Source organism: Tarenaya hassleriana, unplaced genomic scaffold, assembly GCF_000463585.1.
Source record: "Tarenaya hassleriana unplaced genomic scaffold, ASM46358v1 Cleome41, whole genome shotgun sequence".
NCBI lineage: Eukaryota > Viridiplantae > Streptophyta > Magnoliopsida > Brassicales > Cleomaceae > Tarenaya > Tarenaya hassleriana.
The window spans coordinates 390,951-414,369 of NW_010966933.1; the positions used below are offsets into that span (position 1 = coordinate 390,951).

The 23,419-nt window shown below is 38.3% G+C and overlaps 4 protein-coding genes across 6 annotated transcripts in view; all 4 read right to left on the reverse strand.

Annotated features, from left to right (window-relative positions):
* The window catches only part of LOC104824773, a 12,832-nt gene extending 767 nt beyond the window's left edge, over nucleotides 1-12,065 (reverse strand). The window contains exons 1-31 of one of the 3 annotated variants that reach the window (XM_010556936.2): nucleotides 11,881-12,065; nucleotides 11,622-11,795; nucleotides 11,143-11,238; nucleotides 10,625-10,694; nucleotides 10,280-10,410; nucleotides 10,009-10,149; nucleotides 9,767-9,924; nucleotides 9,461-9,629; nucleotides 9,281-9,379; nucleotides 9,050-9,127; nucleotides 8,912-8,971; nucleotides 8,661-8,818; nucleotides 8,201-8,402; nucleotides 7,851-7,970; nucleotides 7,604-7,689; nucleotides 7,410-7,514; nucleotides 7,130-7,228; nucleotides 6,473-6,561; nucleotides 6,019-6,167; nucleotides 5,094-5,237; nucleotides 4,898-5,005; nucleotides 4,499-4,609; nucleotides 4,266-4,373; nucleotides 4,061-4,171; nucleotides 3,774-3,952; nucleotides 3,180-3,651; nucleotides 2,903-3,010; nucleotides 2,734-2,792; nucleotides 2,144-2,528; nucleotides 335-1,879; nucleotides 8-53 (exon numbers count right to left, since the gene is read on the reverse strand). In XM_010556936.2, coding sequence (XP_010555238.1) covers nucleotides 8-53; nucleotides 335-1,879; nucleotides 2,144-2,528; nucleotides 2,734-2,792; nucleotides 2,903-3,010; nucleotides 3,180-3,651; nucleotides 3,774-3,952; nucleotides 4,061-4,171; nucleotides 4,266-4,373; nucleotides 4,499-4,609; nucleotides 4,898-5,005; nucleotides 5,094-5,237; nucleotides 6,019-6,167; nucleotides 6,473-6,561; nucleotides 7,130-7,228; nucleotides 7,410-7,514; nucleotides 7,604-7,689; nucleotides 7,851-7,970; nucleotides 8,201-8,402; nucleotides 8,661-8,818; nucleotides 8,912-8,971; nucleotides 9,050-9,127; nucleotides 9,281-9,379; nucleotides 9,461-9,629; nucleotides 9,767-9,924; nucleotides 10,009-10,149; nucleotides 10,280-10,410; nucleotides 10,625-10,694; nucleotides 11,143-11,238; nucleotides 11,622-11,795; nucleotides 11,881-11,988 — 5,668 coding nt within the window. In that variant the 5' untranslated portion in view covers nucleotides 11,989-12,065. Of the gene's footprint in view, nucleotides 1-7; nucleotides 54-334; nucleotides 1,880-2,143; nucleotides 2,529-2,733; nucleotides 2,793-2,902; nucleotides 3,011-3,179; nucleotides 3,652-3,773; nucleotides 3,953-4,060; nucleotides 4,172-4,265; nucleotides 4,374-4,498; nucleotides 4,610-4,897; nucleotides 5,006-5,093; nucleotides 5,238-6,018; nucleotides 6,168-6,472; nucleotides 6,562-7,129; nucleotides 7,229-7,409; nucleotides 7,515-7,603; nucleotides 7,690-7,850; nucleotides 7,971-8,200; nucleotides 8,403-8,660; nucleotides 8,819-8,911; nucleotides 8,972-9,049; nucleotides 9,128-9,280; nucleotides 9,380-9,460; nucleotides 9,630-9,766; nucleotides 9,925-10,008; nucleotides 10,150-10,279; nucleotides 10,420-10,624; nucleotides 10,695-11,142; nucleotides 11,239-11,621; nucleotides 11,796-11,880 lie in introns of those variants that run through there. The other 2 variants (XM_010556935.2, XM_010556937.2) reach the window with 2 other exon arrangements.
* Nucleotides 12,066-12,422: 357 nt separating this feature from the next.
* On the reverse strand, nucleotides 12,423-13,996 carry LOC104824774 (proline-rich protein 4). Its single transcript, XM_010556938.2, has 2 exons — nucleotides 13,678-13,996; nucleotides 12,423-13,339 (listed from the first exon to the last, which is right to left on the reverse strand). The coding sequence occupies exons 1-2, from the start codon at nucleotides 13,820-13,822 to the stop codon at nucleotides 12,627-12,629; spliced, it is 858 nt and encodes a 285-aa protein (XP_010555240.1). The 5' UTR covers nucleotides 13,823-13,996; the 3' UTR covers nucleotides 12,423-12,626.
* Nucleotides 13,997-14,716: 720 nt separating this feature from the next.
* On the reverse strand, nucleotides 14,717-17,724 carry LOC104824775 (translocon-associated protein subunit alpha-like). The gene is made up of 8 exons (XM_010556939.1): nucleotides 17,579-17,724; nucleotides 16,590-16,763; nucleotides 16,446-16,496; nucleotides 16,265-16,353; nucleotides 15,865-15,942; nucleotides 15,547-15,750; nucleotides 15,258-15,329; nucleotides 14,717-15,029 (listed from the first exon to the last, which is right to left on the reverse strand). The coding sequence occupies exons 1-8, from the start codon at nucleotides 17,637-17,639 to the stop codon at nucleotides 14,979-14,981; spliced, it is 780 nt and encodes a 259-aa protein (XP_010555241.1). The 5' UTR covers nucleotides 17,640-17,724; the 3' UTR covers nucleotides 14,717-14,978.
* A 422-nt stretch (nucleotides 17,725-18,146) lies between these two features.
* On the reverse strand, nucleotides 18,147-20,987 carry LOC104824776 (triosephosphate isomerase, chloroplastic). Its single transcript, XM_010556940.1, has 9 exons — nucleotides 20,702-20,987; nucleotides 20,405-20,431; nucleotides 20,262-20,331; nucleotides 19,832-19,955; nucleotides 19,536-19,620; nucleotides 19,310-19,442; nucleotides 18,840-19,013; nucleotides 18,647-18,729; nucleotides 18,147-18,439 (listed from the first exon to the last, which is right to left on the reverse strand). The coding sequence occupies exons 1-9, from the start codon at nucleotides 20,978-20,980 to the stop codon at nucleotides 18,383-18,385; spliced, it is 1,032 nt and encodes a 343-aa protein (XP_010555242.1). The 5' UTR covers nucleotides 20,981-20,987; the 3' UTR covers nucleotides 18,147-18,382.
* Nucleotides 20,988-23,419: the final 2,432 nt, after the last annotated feature.

Below are 23,419 nucleotides of genomic sequence, written 5' to 3' on the forward strand. Positions count from 1 at the left end.
TCTTTCCCTCTGTATTTCTCGCACATCTCTCTCACAATTTCCATTGCTTGGTCCTGCATTTTTTTTATATGTATCACGAAACGTATCAAGGGTGAAAAACCATTGCTTTGTAAAGGGCAGCCGGGTGCACAAAGCGTCCCCGTTGAGCGGGGGTCCGGGGAAGGGTCCCACCACAAGGGTGTATTGTAGGCAAACCTTACCTTACAGAAATATTCTGCAAGAGTCTGCTTACAGGACTCGAACCCGTGCCCTTTAGGTCACAACGACAACACCTTAACCGGTGCGCCAAGGCTCCCCTTCAAAAACCATAGCTTCGTACGAGGAGAAATTTTACCTGTAGACCGTGCAAAATCTCCGGCTCTGGTAGCTCGGGGAAATGACCAAGATCCACAAAGCCCACTTCGTCTGCCCTTTTAACAGCTCCCTCTGCTTGTAAACACAGAAATCTCAACAAGAGGGAAGCCACTCTGTAAATCTGAACCGCCACAGAGTCTGAGAAATGTGATTGAGGAAGAGTTTGCGGAGGTTCCGTTGATGATTGGGCGCTGACAACAAGAGCCGTCGATGAGACTGAGGCAGCATTAGATTTGGGTTTGCCGACACAAACTAAAGGAGCTACATAGAACCATCCATGTTTGCTGTTGATCAAAGGTTGTCTTTTGCAGGAATCAAACTCTTCTTTCTGCACCGGAGCGAATAAGACATGACCCATTTGGCTCTGAGTTTCTCTCCCGTGTTGAGCGCCTTTGCTGATGAAGGCCAAGAGATGTATACATGTTTCTCTCAAAGGAGAATTGATCTCTTTCATAATTTTAACCCATGATCTCCAATGGCTTGCCAATGCACACATCAGAACGAGAGTATGCTCAGTTTCTCTCAGATAAGCCAGTGAAGTCCATGTCCTTTGAATCCGTGGTCTTTTTTTGTCACGATTATCTGACAGCAAGTCAGGAGCTGTGAGGTAGTACATGACCATGTAAGCTTTCTCTGAAAAGAAGTAATATATGACACTCTCCACAACGTCTGCACCCAAAGAACTATTTCCTAAACAATGAACCATGGCAGTAGCCACAGCCAAACCGAGTCCCCAGATATGCTGAGCCTTTTCTGTCTTTTCTGCTACCGACCTTTTTTCATTATTCAATACCAAGGCAGACCTTCCATCCGGCAAGTCAATGAATAATGTCCTTAGTGTAGAGAAAAAACCAGCATTTAGGAGCATCTCAGCACCACCACGAACTTGAGCTATAGTCAAGAAAAACTTCAGAATCGCTGGCACGGATGCCATTGAAGTTTTATCCTGAAGCTGTAAAATAACTTGCTGCAAGCGCAGATGGTTCTGTATGATAGGGAACCATGTCTCCGGTGTCAAAAAGCTTCTGAGAATCAGATCTATAATTGTCAGGCAGAGAGTAGAATACTTGAGACTGCCCATGAAGTTGCACAGAAGGGGTAATAATCCAAGGGTCGCATCAGATATTTCTGCTAAATCTTTGGCAGGGACCATAACTCCTGTACCACTCGATTTTGAGCTGTCCGAACCAAAAGCCACAACCAGAAGAACCTCAAGCAGGAGTTTCATTGTTTTCTTCACCACAGCACATGAATGCCTCAAACTACCAAGGACTCTGAGGCCAGATCCAATGTTTCTCAGGACAAGTGCACAAATGGACAATGACAGATTTTTCTTTGCAGATTTCAATAGACAAGAAAGCAAGTCTATTTGAGCTGCAAGGATATCAAAGATTTCCTTGGGTGCATCCCAGGCAGGGGACAATGATTCAACTGTGGCACGGAAGTTCAGGCATACCTCACTGATACTTGAAAGAGTGACTTGGTACGGGACCTTCCTTTCAACCTCTGTCTTCTCCTCTAGAGACTGCACATAAGAAATATCATTTTAGATGTAGCAAAATGATGAAGCAGCAACCCAAAAGAACAAATGTTGGGAGACAATTTTGCCCAAAAGAAAAAAAAAATGTGTTTCCAATCCGTTCCCGTCAATTAGCACGAACAACCTATAACACTTCAGTGTGAGGAAAAAATGTTGGAGACAATTTTGCCCATAATTGAATTATTGCGTGATAAACCAAAAGGCAGAAATAAAGTCTTGCTAAAGCTATAATTAGAATGAGAAACTTACATTGTCCTCATAAAGAATCATGGCAGATATCAATGCTTGCAGAGCAGAAAGCCTCGAACTCCAGAGCAGAACCATTGAGTTTGCTTTCTCCATGTAATGCAACATTTCCTCTGCAATTATTTTAGATGTCCTCCAGTCGGAGAAATCCCAAGTATCTAGTCCCAGTTCTGCCTGTATGCGCTGAGTGTCAAACAAGAGCTTCTCTTCAAAAGCCATGCTTACATCTTCAAAAATTTTCTGTTTGTATTTCTCCCAAAAGCTTGAATCAACCAAAAATTGGAAAAGTTCTTTGAAAGGACCAGTTGGAATATCACGACCCTCAAGTTTGCCTTGTAGATGGCAGTAAAGATCACTCATAATTAAAGTCTTCAACTCCTTCCCTTCACTGGAAAGAAACCCAAAATTATTAAAAAAAAAAAGTGGTGATACAGTGAACACATCGAAACAACACGAGAAGGAATGATTTAAGAAACACAAAAATAGCAAGCATATCAAATGGAGATAAGATTAAGATGACAGCATCATCATCTATGTGGTTAAGAAAATGTATGCAAGAAAAATACAGTAAAAAGACACAAACAAAGCATTACCTGTAGCCAAGTTTGGAATATTGAGCCATTAACTCGGAAAATGCAGGTTGGCTGCAAAGCTGTCACCAGATAAATAGAAAAAGACATCAGAATCTGAGATGCTGAGGCCTTGAAAATAGCTATTCTAAAGGACATAAAGAAGTAAAGAATGTTAAAGACAGGAAAATACCATTGCAGATATAAGTTTGACCATTTCAACTAATGACACAGACAAGGCTCCAGAACCAGATGTTTCCAGTTTTACAATCAAATGCACAGTGAGGAAACTCCCAGCCACCTGTAGTTAATGGATATCAGACATAGGAGAAGCTGGAAAGCCTAACCTAAAAGTACTATCCCGTTAGGTGGAGTACAGAACCATGGTAAGAAGGGAAATACTTAAAAGCAGAAAACAAGTTAGTTAAGGAAAAGGCTGGAGAACAGATATATGAGGAAGAAATGCTTGCCTGTGTGGACAAGTTTATTTCACTTGCACCATCTAAAGACGATACTGTCTGAATGAGGCTACCCAAGACAGATTCGTGGCACAATTTTGCGAAGATATCCTTGGGATCTGAATCACCTGTAGACTTTAATTTTAATGGATTTTCCACATTATCAGCCTTCTCTTTTGGATCAAAGCTTGGTTTCACAAGTGACTCTGCATACAGCAACTTCTTATTCAAGAACATGTAACATGCCATAACTTCCAAAACATTGGACTGACACTGATATTTCTGAACCAATTTAGCAATCTCTTCCTTGGTCAAACTTCCAACTGTAGAATCTTTTAGCTTGGCAGTCTGCCTCACAAGGTCGGATAATTGCTTCCACAACTTCTCTGAGCTCTTCAATGGTTCCAGCATATTTGCGTATTGGCCAGCCTCTTGCCACAGGGCTTTCAGGAAATCAAGTAAACTCAGCAATATGCCTGTATTGCTGGAGAAAACGAGACCATTAATACAAATGTCTAAGACTCAACTCAATCATATAGAAGACGTGAATCAGCGTTGCGCTACAACAAAAGACAAGAGAGAAGAAATATTCAGCCCTTGATGTACCTATTGAAGACATCATCTGCTCTCTCAACATAACTTAGAATAGTGTCTAATATGCAAGATTTACAAGCCTGTTCCAGTCTTGAGGAAGCCTCTTGCTTTGACTGCTTTAAATTGCCAACATCAGCTGCCTGGACATCTGAGTCATCTTTTGATGCTAATACGGCAACCAGAAAGGCAGGCTGAAGAACCAAGTAATTATAAAATGAAACAATTTCTCAGTTCCATTGTGGCAATAGTCAGAAGTTTCACCTGCTATCATACTGGAACAAGGAAGACATCGAAATCACCTGATATCTTGCTGCAACTGTTAGCAGTTTCATCATGGTGACAACAAGATCTTCATTTTGGTCCGACAGGTCAAGTAAGATACGTCTAATAGAACTTTTTAAATCCATGATCTAGAAAGGAAAATATGTGTTTCTCCTTACATCAGACTGCAGAATAAACTAGAGACACGTACAGAGATAACAAATAAGTAAGACTAATTTTAACCTGCTTATCGTCTAGACCAAAGCATGCGTTGCTCATTGGATATAGTTGTGATGATTCCGCCATGGTAAATAACCTTGAAAGTATTTTGGCAGCACCGACCTGTATGACCTGCATGAAAACAGATATAAGTATTACCAAGAGATTCCAGTTCCTTTACTTATATAAGTAGCTGGGAAACATGTACACAGTCAGGTCAAGCGTCAATGTCTAACGATGTTGGATAAAGTACATACAGGATTGCGGAAATAAGATATCAATGATGTAACTGCTGCAACAACTGGGATTGGTTTAGTTGTAGATGACAGCAAGGCTTGATGAAACACCGGAAGACCAGATTGTGTATTCTGCAAAAAGTGTTAAGTATCAACTTTCATGATGCCCAGAGTGAAATTTTTTTACCAACCTTATAAATTAAAGGAAAAAAAAAGAAGTCAAGATTTTGTACATGTATACATGTTTGCGAAACTAAAAAAAATTGTATCTTTTTAAAAATTATATCTTCAATTTCGACACAATCATTTTGCAGAGAGAGCTCAAGCATGTAAGTTTAAGCAACGACTATGTGCCTATGACTGCAAAAGCTTTAAACAAGTAGACTCATCAGCAAGACCTGGCATTTATTAGACTTTTACCTCAGAGAATTTAGAGAGTGTGATGTCAAAGACATCCAAGACAGAAGCTATGGCGAGTTGCCATCCTTCAATTTCAGATGGTTCGATAAAGCGGCTAACACAAAGTTTCTGTCACAAGAAAAAAAATATATGAGATAGAGGAAGAGTAGCCAAACCAGAAGGCCAGCAACATTAGACAGTCTACAACATTCCAAACCTCTAAAGTTTGTGTGGTTGTACAAATAATGCGAAACAGAGCACTGTGGACTGAGCAATCGTTCAGCAAAATGTCACGAACAACATCACACAGCTTCTTGGAGAATGGGCTTAGTCTGATACATGTTTTCATCACTTCAATGGCCTGTATAAACATACACAAGGCAAATATATACTTAAATGAACACCGTGGGGATCAACAGATGACCACAGCCACACCTCAATTTCTAGTTGAAAATGAGAAAAGAAAACTTTAATGTATTAGTACTAAACTAACGAATTTTATTTGTATCAATAATGGATAATCACTTGAGACTCCAGAATGAAAACTATCAATACAGAACCATCTAGATTTGACTAAACAAAACACAACAACAACAACAACACGTTTAATCCCAAGTTATTATTAAACAATATAATATCAAAATTAGAAATTTCAATACTTAAATTGGATTTTATTTCAATTTTAAAGTTGGATAATTTAAAATTGAATCCACTAAGCCGATTAAATATGTATATTTCGCTCTAGTCTGAATTTTTTTAACACTTTTATCAGGCTCGACAACACAGGGGAAAACATATTTTAGAAAGATACAACAGACAACAATGACAACAAAACTACAACCAGGACTTAAATGCAAAATGAATGTAAAAGTAAAGATATTACAAGGAAAACTGGTGAAAACTTTGATAAAATGAAAAAAGGTGAACATTTTAAGGGGTGAAACGAACATGTACATGTTGTGGCATCTATTCTCAAAGTTAAAACAAACAGTACACAGAGAGGAGCTTTTGAAAATTCAGAAGAGAGCAACAAGGCAGAGAAGGCAAGCCTCACAATTCACTCCAAAATCAGTGCAGCTGACGTCAAACCAAAACCATCACAAAAAGTGAAAGTGCAAAGGCGACTGGAAGAGAGAACACACCTTTAGTGTCACTTTCCAACGCATATTTCCTTCCTTGAATTTCCAGTACTCATGACTAACTAGAATATACTGCAAGGAGAAAACAACTAGGGCCAGAACCACATCGTTCTCCAATCCTACCTCCACAAGCTGCATTGTAAATTCCAGAACTGCATGATGTATAAGCAAGTCTCAGAGGAAAAAAAATATAGAGTGATTTCAAGAAGTTGTTCGAAGAGTGAACTGGGTTAGTTGCAAACAATAGTCCCACGAAAGTAATAAAAGCTTTAAATCCATCGCGAAGGATAAGCAGACTCTAGCCATAACAGCTGGGGATATCTCAGTCGTAAAACCACCAGAGAATAAACCACAAATTAAGGAATCATATCATACAGAGAAATAATGACTCAAGCTACAATTGTGTATTAGGAGCCAAGTGAAACATTCATGGAACAATATTTTACGACGAACTTGCCTGATATGACCAATGGACAGCTTGCATCATTCTTCTCACAGTCGATCAAGATCATCTTCACCAGTTTTCCAGACAGCAACCATGTTCCACTTTATTATTAAAAGACCAAGGAAATGGTTAGGAAATGAAGTCCGATAATCCCAAACCAAAGTTCAGCGAGAGAACAAACTCAATGTTAGATAGAAGTGATGACCCAAATTTATAATTAACCTCAACAAAACGACAAACTATACATATTCACTCCTGTAATCGGTGATGTGGCTCTAAAAATCATTTTAACCCAATCAAATTTCATTTCTATTCAGGAATAGCTCTCCAAATAAAAGCTTAAATACACAGAAATGCGGAGAATCTTAAAATGAAGCGAGCCTTTCATCAACAATAAGGATAGTTAAAAGTAGAAAATAAAATACATATAAGTTGAATTCATCACTCAGAGACACTGCCGCTACACCTTTGAAACTGGTGCGAAAGCACTTCAAAATTCAGGACAAAATTCTGTAGGTACTTTATCTTATCTGTCAAATATTACCATCTTCTTTCTTGGGGATAATCAAACGATGTTCTCAGAGTACTAAACTTCGATAAAGAACATTCCATAGCCATAAAACTGTAAAATAGAAAATAAAACCATAGATCGGGATATTTCCCATCCACCTCAAAGAAACATTGTAGCCAATGTCTAGGATGCCTGACCCTGAAGCCATGTCGAATATATTTGTCTTTAAAACAACAGCAGCAACATTTGCCGGAGAACTGCCAAAGAATACATAGAGTTAGCATCAATTTTCGACATAGGAGCAAAGTCCACGAGCAAATAATGTCACAAATTCCTACACATATTGATTAATAAAGAAGATCATCTCTTGCCTGGAAATATATAAAAGAAAAGAGTGGACGAAGGAAACAACTAAAACATAGGCTTCACAGGAATTACCATCGCAATAGCTTAGCTAAGACATCAACACCAAGTGCTGTTACAGCTGCCCCAGTAGAGTCAAGAGTCAAGCTTCTGACCAAATTGCAAATTATATCAACCACCCTGAAGGAAAAACATACAAAGATAAGATCTCTTTGGTAGCCCCGTGGAAATAGAAAACATGCAAGATAAAGCAAATTCAAGTCCTTCACCTCACATCGGTTTCCATCTCTGCACTGACATAAGACTCTTGAACACGTAAGATGTTGCTCATATTCAACAAGGAGAAACAGACAGCCTAATATCAATTTGGAGAAGTTGGTCAGATAATAATTGAAATACGGGCACAATTTCAAAAAGAAGACAGAAAAAGCCATACTACAACTCCTGATGGACAAAAGTTTATTAAATCCGGACTTCATATAACTAGTTAACAGTGAAGATAATACCATGCTATACCTTGTTATGTGTCACCATTTGATGAAGTAACTCAAGAATCATGAGCACTTCACTGTTGATACCCGAGTACAATGCATTGGCCAGACGAAGGATCAACACTGTAACGCTGGATAGGGCATACTATCCAGTAAGAGAGGAAAAGATACACAAAACAGAAGGTGTGAAATCCTAATCCAAAATTTAAGTAAGTATACCTTAAGTTAAACCAGTTGGCCGCAATAACATCATGTTAATGGATACTTGGAGAAAAAAAAAAGAGAAAAGACGGCTAAATTAGGCAAATCTTGCATGTAGATAAATTCTATGATTGTAGGGTAATTAACTGAAAATCTGGACAAGACTGCACATACCTCCCACCGTACAACGCCAGTATTCTCACTGACCATTTTCAGAATACGCCCATGAGTTTTACTGGGAACAATCACACCTTCAAGACCTGGAACATGCAATGGGCGGGATGATTCAACAATTTGGCAGACGTCATCCACCAGAGAGCAACTACTTAGGTCGGATAAGGTTGATATCCCAACTGATTTATCCAGAAAGTTGTATCTGCTCAGAGAAGGAAAGACAAGAATAAACACAACAGATAACTGCGTAACCGCCATAACATATTATCGGCAACTCGCAAATAAGAAACCTTTTCATTCAGTAAAATAAGAAAGGCAAAACCAGATTGTTGTGTGTAGGATACCATGCTTTTCAGGAACCCCCCCCCCCCCTTTCGATCTATATATAATTTTTTGTTTATGTGAAATTCCATATTTAAAAAAAGCACATAACTGACAAGATCCTCCGCTTTCAACTTACACGCATTCAGCAGGCCAACTTCCTTCACAAAGGGATAACAAGAGACGGATATATTCAGCCACTCTAAAGGGGAATTCAGACTCCAAATCGCAGAGAAGACATCGTATAGGACCATCAACAAAACTTTTCCTGTCCCAAAATTGAATACACAGAGACTCCTGAACAGTCAATGGACACAATGAATGTTAATGAGCTTATAACCATTACAAGAAACAGTGTGGGAAGCAAGCTTTAAAACCATGCATCCATACCTCTCCTTTATATACTCTGCAAAGAATCTCCAGTATCAAATTTAGGATGCTATTTTCTAGCTGCAAAAAGTGCAGAGAACTGTGTGACTAAAAACATTCCTTAGACAACAATTCAACATGTACAATAGAGGAATTTACCTGAAGATTGATCTCATAAGATGCAATAAATGCTGAAATAAAGGTCCTCAAGACACTACGATAACCAGCAACTGGTCCCTGGGAAAATCAAGAACAAAACTGGACTATATAAAATAAAGGAAAGGACGTCACGAAACAGACTTACAGAGATAAGGGGAAATAGATGTCCCAACACTAAAGTTAAGTTCCAGAACAGAAGAATTTGAATCCCATTTGAATCCCATGACTTACATCTGACTCCTTCAAGACATTGCTTTGCAGAATTTCAAGGAAACAACTCAAGGATGCAGCTTCAAAGGCTTGATGAACATAGCCGACATGATTGATCTCCTGTTTTTCAATTGAGAGTAAATACATACATCAACATAACAAGTGATCTGGCCTGATATAGAAGTATTCTCATTCATATACCATCAGTAAAGGATTTTCCTCCTTCCCAGGAAGTGATGAAATAAGACAGAGAAACACTGCCCATGCAAGGATGAGGGGTCCTGCTTCTTTTGCTTCAGATGTGTTAAGGCTGGAGATAGCTGCATCCATCTCTTGGACATCAGTTATAGAGAAAACACATGAACCCGACCTAAAACAAAAGTAGTCCCTTTAAGCAAGATTGACAAAAGTTCAGGTAGAAGAAGGAACGGAAAAACTATGCTAATGTATCCTCTCTTCAATTTTTTTTAACTTTCTTCCGCATAGCATATCTCAAAAGTTAGAAACCTAAAAGGCACTCCATCATGGACCATTTGTAGAAGATTTTCCAGGTCGAGTGTTTCCAAAAGAATCATCAATAACTGAATCTTTGCATGATATGCAGAACGTTGTGCTTCAGCTGACACTGCTAGCTTCCCAAAATTATAAGAACCTGAAAGAAAACCCTGCAAGGTTGCCGTTATAAGTAAAGATAGATTCACTCAAAATTCATAAACGGTGCCCGACATATGGATAAGGATTCACAATACCTTGTACAAGGAACAAAGTTTTCTCCAACTTTCACCGTTGCAAGTGCAAAATGATTCGTAGTAAACAATGAAAAGAATATCCAAAACCAAATTGTCCTCAATTATCGTCTCCTCAGCCCACAAAGTAAACAAATCAACATCCTAGGAAAAAAGTTGTAGGCAAACATCAAATTTGGGCCTGAAATGTCATTGGGAATGATAGTTCAATTTTTTTTACATCAACATAAGTCAGTGATTGACAAATGTAAAATATTACTTCCATGCTGCATACCATCTTTTGCGGATAACTAGATGACAGAAGGTTCTCGAGCACTGATGTTTGTTTTCTTTCAAGCCCATCAGATATCAGTTTTAGTGCTTCCTTGTTAACAGCTGTTTCCTCTTTCGCATGAATTCCTGCATCTGTATATACTGCATAAATTATGCGAGTATAAGCAGAGAGTTGGAACATAAAAAGAAGAACGCACAGCATATCAAAAGAAGGAAAAATCAAAACAAAAATATAAGAATTTTTTTTTTCATTGATGGCACATGAATTTACAAGCCTGTATTTGACTCCGCATTTGCTACTACTAAAACCATAAGAAAAAAGGCAGTAAGAAAATTTACAACTTACAAGAATGTTCAAGAATACGCCTTGTACACTTAAGCAGGCACTGTCTCTCTATGTAATATTGCAGTGATATCTTCATAATAGCATTATGACAATAACAGAACGAAGAGTTAGTGAGGCAGCTAAAAGGGGGGAAGGGTGCTTGGAATATATGTGAAAGCCAGTTGCCAAGAACTAGTACAAAAAAGTCTTAGCATCACACGCTAAAAATGTTTTTCTAAGAAATTCTTAACTATGATAATAAGGACAACAGCTTTTAGAGGTAAGAAATAATGGGAAAATTCGTTAGCTACTAACTTGTGTGAATATTACTATTGTAAATTGCAAAGAATAATCAATATCAGACAGTAATTAGGATCTTCTGAAAGAAAACTTCCAACCCCATGAATGGAGACAAAGAAAACAGCTTTTGTAGAAATTCTGACGATTTTATATGACCGACAAATTACTGGAATTATATTGCAGCAACGAAAAAAATATATTCCAAAAGGGGACGACGTCCCAATCCAAAAGCTACTGACCATGTGAATAAATTCTTGAGCTGTTGTATCAGTTGCCATGTACTCCTGCTCCACAGATCGTTCCGCAAGTATGTATGATTGGATTTCATCTAGATTCTAGATAGAAGTCAGGAAATTAGAAGTAAATCATCATTAGGGCGCACATTTTCACCCGGGAGACTTCTAAGTATACACTCAAACTTCCACAAAATCACGATCACCAAATGTATGCCAAATCATCGATTTTTATTACCAACCGGTTATTAGTAACCAAGTAAGCATCTTCACTTATAAGACTCCTAACCATGCACTCGAACTTCTATCAAATCACCTATATGACTAACACGTCCCAAGCTAAAAGAAAAGGAGCTATATCGAGTAGGTTGGTGATTACTCCCTAGTACCTGTATCACTGAACACTGCCCAACACAACTAACAAAAAATTATAGTCGGTTTTCTTTAAAGTTCAACTGAAACTTGAGAATCAACGAGAAACTAACCAGGTAAGAGCTGATTCTAATGGCTTTTTCTTTTATTTCGGGTCTTATCAACAATTCATGCTCCTTAAATTTCAGAACATCCGAATTCAGCGCCTCTTTCGACTTCTCATTAGGCGGCTTGAACATAGAGAGAGTGCCCACGAACCACGAATGGTTTTCCTTCAACTTGTTCACCTGAAATTCCAATTCCTAATCGCTATAGCCCCATAATCTCGGAAAAGAGCTCACACAGGCGAATGCATAGATAGAGATAGATTACCAGAGGCTGAGGGAGGTCGCCGGAGAAAGATGCATTTTCAAGATCGGTGAGAAGCGAATCAAAGGGGTCCCACCAGAGAGAAGGATCGACGGCTTTAGTCTTCGCCATTGAAGGACCTCGGTGGAGAACAAACCAGCTCCGAAGAGCTTAAACCCTAGAAGAGAGAGAGAGAGAGAGAGAGAGAGAGAGAGAGAGAGAGAGAGAGAGAGTGTGGTTAGAGGAGAGAGAGAGAGAGAGAGAGAGAGAGAGAGAGAGAGAGTTTGGATTTTTTATTTTAGGCGCTTTGGGGGAAAAAGATATTTGGAAAACGTATTCTATGGATATAATGGGCCAAAACCCATTCTCCGACCCATATCATTTGGTGAATACAAAGCTGTTATTATATACGCATCCAATTGACTTATGGGCCGCCAAATTTTCTGGAAATCCCTAATTATTATTATTATTATTATTATTATTATTATTATTATTATTATTATTATTATTATTATATACACAGGTGCGATAAAACCACATCCTGATCATTCATTGGGAGAGAATCCGACAAAGAACAATCAGATTTCATTATTTGAGAGAGAGTTGCACGAAGAAACAATTACAATATTATTGCTTAAATGAATATCCACACAACATTAGGAAAAATCACAAATACATTAACCAATGGTTTTACCTCCATGCACACGTACGCATATATAGATATAGGCACACTTATTATGTATAGATATGTATGTATCGTCGTTTAGCTCTCAAGGGTGGGAAGGGAATGGCGGCAAGGGAGGCCATTTCCCGAATTTGGGGTGGAAAGGAGGAAGCTTCGGAAACGGGGGACACGGCTTCTTCGGAATCGTAATCGGCGGCGGAAGCACTACCGGGGGTTTTATCGGAGGGCACGGCTTCTTCGGTATCACCGGCGGTGGAGTCACCACAGGTGGCGGCTTGTACACCGGAACCGGCGGAGGAACCTCCTTCTTCGGTGGGCATGGTTTCTTCACCGGCGGAGGTTTGTAGACCGGAACCGGCGGTGGAAGCACTTTCTTCGGCGGGCAAGGCTTCTTCACCGGCGGAGGGGTTGCCTTTGGAGGGCAAGGGAGAGGGAAAAGGTGGTGGAAGCCTTTGATGGGAGGAGGCCAATTGAACTTGGGGAAATGCCAGAAGAACTTGGAAACACAAGTTTCCGGTGAAAATTTTAGATTTTGTCTAAGACCCAGCACGTGTTTGTCGCCGGCTTTCGATAAAAACACGATCTTGGATGATTCGAGGCCGTCGACGGCTGGGCATGGCGTGGCGGCAGCGCTGTGTAACTGAGCGTAGCAGTCCTCCGTTAGGGTTCCGTCATCTCTAACGATGTTACGATCATTATTCATAGAGACGGTGAACTTCCCGTTTCCGTCTAGTTTTCCGGTTCCTCTAGTCGTGAAATGGCCTGTCTCGGCTTTACACTCAATGCTCACTCCAAGTCCTGTACGATTTCCGTTAAATGCAACATCTTACATAACGTATACATACTTGTGTTTCTAGAAGATGGAACTATATATGTGAATTATGCAACAACCTACGTAAAATGCTTCAGCTAATTCACTAGATACAAACGTATGTAGGGTTATGAATTGATACATGAGCTCGTTATCACTCCATAACAATGGTGTGTGTCCATGTATACTTGAAATTCAAAGCTTTTTTCTAATACGAAAGACCGGGAAGGAGAATTATGACGTATATATATACACATTGCATAGTTATATAGCGTATACATATACAACATATATAAAAACGTAAGGGAAGAAAGGTAAAGAGTACCAGAGAAAACATGGGAAGTCTTGAGACTATAACTCTCTGCATGGCCGACAACCTCAACAACACGGCCGTGACAGAGAATGGAGGAACAGAGCGCTGAGAGGAGGAACCACAGCACAGTTCCTCGGGTTTCCGGCAAGATCCTCATTTGGACTCCGACGCAATTGCAAAAATAAAAGGATATAAACCCGTTATGATAGTATAGAGGAGGAGGAGGGATATGAGTAGGTCGAGGTTGGCTAGCTCTATATATAACGGTGTGATGCGAGGGTTCAACTAAATTAATAACCAAGCCCCATGATCTCAATTCATTTGGAATGTTGTATATTCTTAATGGCATACGAGGGCTTTAAACCTTATATGTTTCTAGTTACGATTATTACTTTTTTTTTTTTTTGCAGGGTTGCTTAGTATTTTCGATGATACTATAAACAAATGAATGAATAGATGGGTTAATTAAAAACCAAATGGAGGAGGGTCTACCAACGACCACGAATTGAGGAGGATCACATGATGGTTAGAGGAAAACTTAACTCATATGAAAAAGATGTGCATGTGTTCCCCCTCCTCCCTTACCATCTCCATCACAATTATCCTCCATGCATTGATTCATTATCACCCTCTCGATATTAAAAAAAAAGTACTCGGACGTCTTGGGATCAGATTAAGAAAAGCTTGTATGGTTCAAAATCCAATACGCCATATATCCTGTCAAAATTGTAACCAATATAGCTATCAGAACAGATATTTGTATCTATACAGAGAGAGAGAGAGAGAGAGAGAGAGAGAGAGAGAGAGAGTAATTTAATGGAATGGGTTGGTTTAGGCGGCAGAAGTTGAAATGGAGATCGGTCTATTTGTGAGTGAGCTAGCAAAGCAAATGGCCTGTTGTCACTGTCCATGACCATAAAAGCAGCCAGCTCAAAAAGCCTATACAGTCTCCTCATCTTATTATTTATTCCGGTTTTAATTTTGACCGATCCATATGTGAAGTCCATGCTTCCACATAGCTTGGGAGTTACTTGCGCAAAACACACACACGTAAAGCAAAAAACCTTCTCTTCTTAAGATCAAGAAAACTGCCTAGGTCCGAGGGGGGGACAGAAAGAGAGTTAACTTATGGGTGTTCCACGTGAGAAGTATGTATAGATAACCCCAAAAAAAAAAAAAATACAAAGAAGAGAGTCTAAATGCTACAAAATACTGAAACCCCCCCAAATCTGGCCGTTTGCCAAGACATGGTTAAACTGTATTTGCCCCGGATTTGCCAACCTCCTCGTGTCAACAAACCCGCAGCATCTGATTCAGTTTTTCTTCTTCGATTTCCCCGAGGACGACTTGGCGAGAGAGGTTCCCTGCAACATAACGGGTTTCACAGGGATAGAGCAATGGAATTTATCAGTCCAAGTCCAGGGCAAAGAGACAGGCTTCACTACCCCATTTTCGGGAATTTGAAACAACAAAATACGGACAATATTTTAAACTATTATCGATAAAGGTAACATAATGTATTTTTATAAGAATTGGTTGAGTTTCTAGTGTATGAAGATGAAAAGGATGGAAGATGGAGTTAACAGACGTACCTCGAGCCATTCATCCAGTGAAGCATCTACACTCCTGGTTCCTACTTCAACCTTTGCCACCTTTTTGGTTTTCTGGTAAACAAATGTTCAATGCATCAGACCGAGTATTCCTCTTTTCATGTTACCAGCACAAATTAATCAAAGCAAGTGAAAATATATAGTTTGTTCACGACCCGGTTGGTCACATTTTCGATTATTGGAAAGCAAAGGTGATTACTTTGCAGTCGGTTTCAGTTCTACTTAACCATATTTTAGAAGCATGGTGACTGTCTTGACCAGATAACGGTACCTTGGTGAGACGCTGTACTTGGCTATGGACCCACACGCCAAGGAGGAGAAGTAGAGCAATGCCAAGGACGACAAGGAACACAGATTCACTGCTGACGAGACTACCAGATTCAACAACCTCGATGGTACCGTTGTAGAAGACACTCTGGTAAGGCTGTTCGTCTATCTCATAGATAATGGTTCCCACGAGATCAAAAGTGCCAGGCTACAAGTGATACTCAACAAGTATTAGGTTCAAAACTTTTTGGCCATCCCTATTCTGGAGTTGTTTTCAGAATTATTAAGGCGAATAATGCGACATGTATCATGTAATATATACCTGCAGGAACTTGCTGACTGCAAAGATGTATGGGAAAGTAGCCTGAACAGATGTTGGGATGGATGCGTTGTTGAAGCTCTGTAGAGAAAAAAAAAATATAACAGAGACTCTTTATATAACAAAGTAACAATATTGTTTACCAACAAATACATCTGATCAAAGAATCCCCAAGAAACTAATCAGTTGAACCTTTATGAAAAGCAGTAAAATTCAGCTGTACTCAAATGACTGACAAACCAAATGCGGTTGATGTAAGCTAGAGACCTCCTTTCTAGTGTCTAAGCCTAATATCCGCATATGCTATGAATCAACTGCACATTTTGTCAAGAATCGAGCAATCTGAACCTTATTTCTTTGGTAAGAGGGTAATGCATCCTGCATTATGCAAGGGAGAACTTACCAGCATGGTTAGATTTTGAACCAGCAATTGGTGATCAAAAGGAAGATGAAGGCTGGCCTTGATTCCAATAACACCGACGGCTGACTGCCCTATTATTTGAAACAACGGGTAAGAGTTAGATTTTTAAGCCAAAAGAGAATCTAAATGCATACCAGTGTATAGCTAACATGGATTTAATTACCATCATTTTTTAGACCAACAAGAAGTTCAGTCTCTTCCCCAGCTGAAACCACTGCAAAAGAACATATTCACATACAACTTTCAAAATCCCCATGGTCACTAAAAAGAGCAGAGAAACATGAGGAAAATAGGTAAATTTCTCTACATTTTGCACTGTTTTTCGGGAAAACACAGACTGTTTCAATTCCCGGAGCTGAGCTCAAGACCACATCAGCAACATCCTGCTCATCATCCCCGATAACCCCAACTTCACCGCCTTCTTCGACAGAATCTCCAACAGTGTTGGCTGGATCCTCGGAGTTTGATTGGCATCTAGCAACTGATAGAAAAAAGGAACACAACTCATTAAGACACAGTCATGATAAATTTATCACTCCAAGAACGAAGGTGCAGAACAAGCAGTTCATAAGTGGATATCTAAAATAGCTAGTTAATACTTAAAGCACTCTGGAGGAATCAATAAACAGAAACATGCCCAAAACAAATCACCCAAAAAATAGAAATCGCCTTTCCGAGGAGTTTCTGTCAATGTAAAGTGTTTCCTGAACTCTTCCCACAGCTATATCCCAGCTTAAAATAGGAACTTTCACCTCAAAGAGTGGTCTTTAAACACTTTGAAAATGCTAGAAAAATAAGTCCCAAATTTGAACCTTTTTGGCTTTTCCTGTCTCAGAACCAAGATAAACGCTGAATGCACAAATACCCAGGCGCAGTTTACGACTCTATTGATGACACAATAGACGAATCAACGAAACTATAAACCTACATTCGATCTACAAACAAATGATGCAGAAGATACGAAAACAGGAAAGCCATCGAAGAGGTATCTATTCCCAAACCACAATGCTTAACGGCTCCACATCACGGGAATCAGCGACATAGACCAGGCCATAGAAAAATTCTCACGCGAACTCAATTTCAACGCAACCGATCCCGACAATAACGCACATCGGTAACCCTATCAGATCCATATCCGAAAAAGATCAGGCTGAAAGAACAAACATGCAGGAGAGACAAATCATAAACTAGGACAGAGCCAACGAATCAAACGACATGGCCACAGAATTAACCAGATCTAGATCTAATTAGGGAGAAAAAAAAGCAACTGGGGGAGAGAGAAAAAGAGGAGGAAACCTTGAAGTAGAGGAGATGCAAGGAGAAGAAGAGCAAGGAACAAAACCCTAAGAGTCTTCATCGCCGTGTACGCCGAGGACAGAAAGATGAGAGAGCCTGGAGCTTGGGTTTCAGGTCAATGAATGAATGTGCTAACAAAATTGTCTCGGATGGCATTTTATTGTGTTTAGAATTTTGTACAACGCAAAAAGAATAAAAAAAAACGATGATAAACTCAAACAAAAAATCTCATTTCGTTTTACATTAATTTTATATTTATTATAAAAATCTCATTCCGAAAAAACCATCTGCTAATAAATTTGATCAATTACATATAAAAAAATTATTTTAAATTTATTATAGAAATTCATCGAGTTTTTGTTTTAAACAAAATAAATCACATTTTTATTTAATTTTAAAAATGTATATTATCTTTTATATAATTAATTTATATATAAATTATACATTATATAATATTTTAATTATTATTAAAAAAATCAAATTGTTAGTGTGTAACATTTAAAATAAAAAGATTACAATATAAATTCTGTAATCAAGAAAACATACATAATTTTAAATATAATATTGGTATGTAAATGTATCAAGTAAAGAATGATGTTTATAAATACAAAAGGTTAGAATGAACCAAATGCGATAGATTATAGGCAAGAGAAATGCAAAAGATCATAACATATTCCACGAGATTAACTAACAGGTTTTCAGAACAAGAGAGCTGCAATCCTCTGTTCTCTACATTTATTTCATATATCTCCGTTTCCACGACACCAAAAATAGAAAAGAAGAGCGTTTTCTGTCAGTGGCAAATCAAGCCGCAACTTTCTTCTCCACAGCGGAGTTCACGATCGCAGCAAACTCCGGACCCTATTTACACGGATTAAAGAATGACGAAATATCTCATCAGATTCAAAGAAATGGTAACCTAACCTACACGCGACAAAAGGATCTTGATATTACAGCATGGCGTTAACACAATGTGAATCACAACAAACCTTTGCGCTTTGAAGGGTAATAAAAAGGCAAAATACCCATTTCAGTAAACAATCAAACGTCCTGAAGAGGGGAACTTACCTTCAAGGAGGCACCCCCAACCAGAAATCCATCAATGTCTTCCTCCTTGGCAAGCTCACTACAATTCCCTCCATTCACAGAGCCTAGAAACCAAAATTGATTCCAGCAACTATCAGAACGACCCAGATGTCGGAAATCAATTCTAAGTTACATATGTACGTAAGTATAGAATAATCTGTAGCAAGCGGGGCACCTCCATATATGATCCTTGTTTTAGAAGCGACTTCTTCGGAGACATTCTTTTTGAGCCAATCTCTGACTGCCACATGAACCTCCTGAGCTTGCTGAGGCGATGCCACTTTGCCAGTTCCGATAGCCCAAACAGGCTCGTATGCTACAACTATGTCATCCCAACTCGGCACAGCATCTGAAACGTCGACACGTGAAATCAGAGTTAAAGTGACTTTGCCAATATAATGGTGAGGCAGAGTTAGAACATTAACCCTAATGTCTATACAACTAAGGAAACCAACAACGTATTTTTAAACAAACCTGCATCTGGAAGCTGATGTGTATGGTTTCAAATGCAACATGTGATCATAAGTTATTGCGCAAAATTACACAAATCGCAACTGCTTGGTACTTCGCTGATAATGGATCATACTCATGATGAATCAAACCCAGAGACTCGTTAGAAAATAAATGAAGCCTAAGACAGCATACCAGCAAAAGCCTTCAATTGCTGAAAGCAAACATCGAAAGTCTTCCCCGCTTCCCTCTCTTCTAGCTTTTCCCCTATACAAGCAATCACTCCAAGACCCTCGCTCAAAGCATAAGCAGCTTTCTTCCCAATAAACTACGGATCGGTTGAAGTAAAAGCAAACAACCATAATAAGTCTTCAGAGGCTTTCTCAGTGACAGATTGGTTCACAACTATTTATTTACTTACCTCATCATTTTCTCCAATGACATGTCTGCGCTCAGAATGTCCGAGAATGACCCACTTGCAGCCCATATCTTTCAGCTGTTCCACACTGCATGATGAACACGACTTTTAGAACCCAAAATAAGTTCAGAAACTGAAGCTATAAGATGTACTCTTTTGAAAAGGCTTAATTAAATGCTCTAAATGGTCAATCTTTAGGGATGTATTTTGCATTCCTAGGCCAAAATGACAAAATATATGTTTTAGGCAATCTCTCTGCCACGGAAACATAAACTTCTCGGTGAGTGTAAGATTTTAACCTGATTTCACCGGTAAAAGCTCCACCTTTTCCAACCCATGAGTTTTGAGCTGATATCTCAATGCGGTCTGTCAGTGAAGATTTGACCTGGTCTATGTAGACAAACGGAGGCGCCACAACCACATCTATCAAGATACAAGCGAGCAAGATTGATACAGAAGAACAGTCAGGATCATAGATTCTAAAGTTAAAAGGATGATCGAGAATATCATTCCCACTAAAAACGCAAATGGGTGAATTTGATACTAAAAAGGGGAACAGAGTTTAAAGAATCAGGGGAAAAGATGAACATTCTGAGCTAGAGCAGCAGTATTGCTTCTACAGTATATTCCTTTTGTGAAGAAGCTACAAAGGATTCTGATACGAAACAGATAATGCAAAAAGGAATTTTTGCGGTAGGCAATGAAGAAGAGAAGAATCGAGCGTCTCACCTACATTGGTTTCAAGTTTTGCATTGTTAAGGTCGGAGACAAGCTTGGTGATGGAGTCCTTTGTCCCGTTCTAAACATGCAATGTACAATAAATTTATACACAATACACACGAGAAAAGAAGGGACGAGCCACAGATACTTACGCATTTCCAGTTTCCTCCAACAAAAAACTGCAAGAACGAAGTAAAAAGAGTTCAAACATGAGACATGTCAGTCATCCAGACCCGCCAGCAAAAAAGTTTGAAACTTATATTCAGAAACATCTATTTTGTTAAAAACCCACAAATTTTTGGATTAATTAGGTTTCATGGTCCGGTGATGAACCTAAAACGCAATACAATTAGGCTTTCATCCTTTGAGAATTCGTAGTTTCACCGATTAAATTTTACAGAATCAAACAATTTCTCAGACTTGAACAGAAGGAGAACAGAAGAAATCACCTTTCCAGTTCCCGCCATGGCGACGACGCCTCTCGGAGGCTGGCGACACGGAGAAGATACGAGCCGGAGAGACGAATTGGAATGGTGGACGAAGGAGACGACGGCATCGGAACGTCGGAGGCCGGAGAAAGTGGTGCCGCCGGAGATTTGGGCAGAGAAAGAGGGGGAAACCACCGCCATTGCCGGAGAAAGAGGTGGAGGGTCAGTGTGCGAGTAGTGTCGAAGAAGTGATGGAGACGAGACGAGATGAGACTGCGCAAAGGAAAACGGATACCACATAAGAGGAGGGGAAGAGCTCAAGTGGGTATATTAGTAGTAGGAGTGGGTAGGAGTGGACGATCCGGCGGGTTTGGCTAAGTTCGGTTATTTCGGGTTCAGTTATTTTAGATTTGAAATATTTATATCTAATCAGATATTTTTTTTAATCGGATCAGTTTGGGTTCGGATCAGTTTGGATCGGGTTCGGTTCGGTTCGGATTATCCAACTTATCTTATAAAAATAACAAAAACAACATTAAAATACATCCATATTTGATTTTTTATATACCATGGTTATAAAACAATATAATTATATTAATTTTTCTAATTAGATTTAGAATATATTACATATTAATTGATGATATATGGATGGATAAACAGATATATTCGGTTACAGTTAATTCGGGTTGGGTTTATTCGGTTTATGATTATTTCGAATTCGGATATTTTGTCCACCTCTAATTAAGTAATTAGAAGAATAATTTTAAATCAATTTCAATTACAAGGCATATCCTTAAAATTTTAAAATCTAGAGTTTAAAAAACAAAACTAAAAAAGAATTAATGTTGTTTTGCCGACCAAGCCTGGGTGAAGAACAGACGGTCCGACCGATCAATATTGTTTTGCCGGTTGAAGTTGATGGTGTAAATGTGTAGCTTTCGGTATATATACTTTCACAGATATGAATTAGTGGGTTTGAACCCATTTTATTTATCGTGTCAAAATTTTCTAAACAATAAGATCTCTAGTCTCTTTCTATATAATTAAACTTAATAATATAATTCTCACTTTTTGTTCTGTTTTTTTCTCTAAAAAATTAGGTTATACACAACCTTTTTTTACTCTTTATTTTATGTCTATTTTTTAATATTTCATCTCTCTCAATTCTCTAAAAAAAATCACAATAACATTGTTATTATGAAAACAAAAAAATAGTCATATTAAAGGTAAATAAGTTTTTATGATGTGTTATAAACTGACGAGTTGTATTTGACAGAAACAAAATTTACAACTTTGAAGAGCATGTTTGTAGAGAGGCGTTCATTCTTTCTCCCACAGATTCTAAAAAGACCGCTACTTTCGGACCAAAGTTCAGCAACAACAAAATCTGACCTGGTATTCACTTACACTATGTCTGTATGTACGTGTAAAAAGTAATATGGTAGAAAGGCTTTTCACAAGATTTGTCTGTGATGGAATTGTAGGCTGAAGGTGAGGGAGATCGCTGGACCCTAGTTAACTTCATGACCTTTGCATACACACAGTAAGAACAGATTCTTAGAGACTTGTAAAAATTCGATTCTTAGAGACTTGTAAAAATTATAACCGGTAGCTTTAACGAATGTATGTTCTTCCTAAGTCGTGTTATCAGTCTCTTCTTCATGCGAATTGTGTCTTCCAGCTGTGAAATGAGAAGAAAAGGAGGGTTTGAGTTAAACAGAAATTAGATAGAAAAGGCATTAGAGTATTTTACTATAGACCTATCCTCGTTGCTTGATTGAAGAGACGATTCAAGCGCCTTTATTTTGGCATCCTTCTCCTGACACTCCTCTTTGATAGAAGAAAGAATGTCTTCCTCTTTCACATTATTGAATTGTACCAAAACACAAAATAACTCATCTTATTCAAGAGCGGGATTACGGGAAACATTTTCATGTTCTGTGAATCTGTGACCGTCGTATGTTGTTTTTGTTGGATTTTTGTGCGAATTCGGGACGCGAACCGTGGAAATATGAACGCTGGATTTGAGCAGTGTCTCTGCCACACATCCTTTTAGGTTTTTTATATTGGTGCAATTAATTGAGGTTGTCAAATTAGCGCCAATGTCCCGAGCACACTCAACAACATTTGGTTGATTATCTTAAATTCTCAACCATGGTCCAATATTTCAAATACTAGGCAAGACATGCACGATGCGCGGGTTGTTTATTTTTGTATATATTGATTATTTGTTTAAAAAATTTGATGATATAAATTGAAAGTATATATATATATATATATATATATTATTTGAAAGATAACGATTTTTTCAATTATATTGATTGACACTTAAATAAAACATTGAAAACTTACTTGTAAATTGAGAACAATTTTCAAAATTGATGATACTATTTGTTAATTTGATTATTCTACAACGATACTATTCGTAAATATAATTAGTAGATAAATAGTAATGTTTTAATATTTTAATTGTTTTAACAATATTATAATCTGTTTGTCATAAATTTGATCATTATTTTTTTTTTCCGTCCATATTTATCGATTTAAAGTTCGTAATTCGATATTGCATAACATTTTAGATATTTTAGATATTTGGCAGGTATAAATATTTTTAAAGACCAACATATGAAAAGTTAGAGAATATTAGAGATAAATATTTGTGGGTTGATATAAATAAATTTATATAAAATTCTGAATTTGGCTTTTTATACATTTTCTTACATTATAATAATAATATTC

Excerpts from the sequence above, each read along its gene's own strand:
- LOC104824774 (XM_010556938.2), bottom strand. The coding sequence starts at position 13,822 with ATGAGGATCTTGCCGGAAACCCGAGGAACTGTGCTGTGGTTCCTCCTC. Across the intron at positions 13,340-13,677 it reads GACTTCCCATGTTTTCTCTG|GACTTGGAGTGAGCATTGAG; the intron begins GTACTCTTTACC and ends GAAATCGTACAG.
- LOC104824775 (XM_010556939.1), bottom strand. The coding sequence starts at position 17,639 with ATGAAGACTCTTAGGGTTTTGTTCCTTGCTCTTCTTCTCCTTGCATCT. Across the intron at positions 15,751-15,864 it reads CAGTCAGCAAGTTCCTGCAG|CCTGGCACTTTTGATCTCGT; the intron begins GTATATATTACA and ends TATCACTTGTAG. Across the intron at positions 15,030-15,257 it reads CACTGGATGAATGGCTCGAG|GGAACCTCTCTCGCCAAGTC; the intron begins GTACGTCTGTTA and ends GTTATGTTGCAG.
- LOC104824776 (XM_010556940.1), bottom strand. The coding sequence starts at position 20,980 with ATGTGGTATCCGTTTTCCTTTGCGCAGTCTCATCTCGTCTCGTCTCCA. Across the intron at positions 20,432-20,701 it reads CCATGGCGGGAACTGGAAAG|TTTTTTGTTGGAGGAAACTG; the intron begins GTGATTTCTTCT and ends TCGTTCTTGCAG. Across the intron at positions 19,956-20,261 it reads AAAACTTGAAACCAATGTAG|ATGTGGTTGTGGCGCCTCCG; the intron begins GTGAGACGCTCG and ends GTATCTTGATAG.